Consider the following 1,205-nt stretch of genomic DNA (forward strand, 5'->3'; position numbering starts at 1 on the left):
TACAAGTAAATTTTTTGTAAATTTGTTTTTTTTTTGTTATTTTATCATGCTAATTAAAATTGTTGTAAAAAATGTAAAAAACAATTTCTTCTTGTTTTTTTAACAGTTGGCAATGTTACAATATCAATAATTTGACGAAAATTCATTAATATTTTTTGGATAAATTTATGAAAAATGTCGTGAATTTGTTTGATTACTGGCTTAATATCAGAGTCATATATTAAACTTGTCAAGTTTGTATTATGTGCCTGAAAGGTTTTACGTGTGAGAATTTCAAAAAACAAAATGCCTCAATAGACTACATTCTATAGTAAACAACATAATCACTGTAACTTATACACATATAAACTACTGATGACCACTACCACCAGACTTCCCAAATTGTTGTTCCCACAGTTTAACATATTCCTTCTTCCGTTTTTCCCTTCTCGCGAAATATTCTGGATATTCAGCTTTTTCAATGGGGTGCCAATAATCGACAACCCAATCTGGGGGTATAACTTCTCGTTCATAGGCCACTCCACCAGGGGAAAGCGGAACTAAAAGTGCAGATAATTACCATGATGCCTTGTATTCTAAATGATTCTTACATTTTTTTGGTTGATAGTGCGCGTTCTTTGATAACTCTGACTCCCCTTGATTGATAAGCTCCTTCGCCACTCTCATATCGGTTATATTTCTATTATCATCGAATCTTTTTCGCATTAAAGTTGCTTCATACCTGTATACTTCTCTAAAAAGGAAAACGGTTACATAACCCGTAAAATCTGCCTCATAAATAATACCTTCTGTCATACCAGTCTTCTAAAGTCCTCAGAGTTCTCTTATATAAACTTTGCACCCGTCTGGTATGACTTACAAGCCCCGTAGGTAAATTAGCCATTCGTTCCTTCTACTCCATAAAAGTAATCCACAGTATCCTTCCTGGATTCAATTGATTGGCCAATGTCAAAACTTCCTATTCTTTCTTCTTTCTTTAATACGTTAGGCAAGCCATCTAGGGACACCCGCCCATTGCCGACGCACGTCCTCGTGATTTTTATTTCGTTAATAAACCAACACATATACTATGACTAAGTTTCACAAAAACTTATCTCCCTTACTGAAAGCATCAGTGGAAGCAAAGAGATGACAATGAGGAAGCGGCCACGTGAAATACCAGTTACAAAATATCCATTGAATTTCCAACCTCGTAAGCTGTATCT

General features: G+C 34.9%; 1 protein-coding gene across 1 annotated transcript; it reads right to left on the reverse strand.

Moving 5' to 3' along the window:
• Positions 1-286: 286 nt before the first annotated feature.
• On the reverse strand, positions 287-938 carry LOC132702596 (NADH dehydrogenase [ubiquinone] 1 beta subcomplex subunit 9). The gene is made up of 3 exons (XM_060671344.1): positions 786-938; positions 591-733; positions 287-539 (listed from the first exon to the last, which is right to left on the reverse strand). Exons 1-3 carry the CDS (start codon positions 881-883, stop codon positions 349-351), a joined length of 432 nt encoding a protein of 143 aa, XP_060527327.1. The 5' UTR covers positions 884-938; the 3' UTR covers positions 287-348.
• Positions 939-1,205: the final 267 nt, after the last annotated feature.

Source organism: Cylas formicarius, unplaced genomic scaffold (assembly GCF_029955315.1).
Source record: "Cylas formicarius isolate icCylForm1 unplaced genomic scaffold, icCylForm1.1 PGA_scaffold_10__41_contigs__length_53128322, whole genome shotgun sequence".
Taxonomy (NCBI): domain Eukaryota; kingdom Metazoa; phylum Arthropoda; class Insecta; order Coleoptera; family Brentidae; genus Cylas; species Cylas formicarius.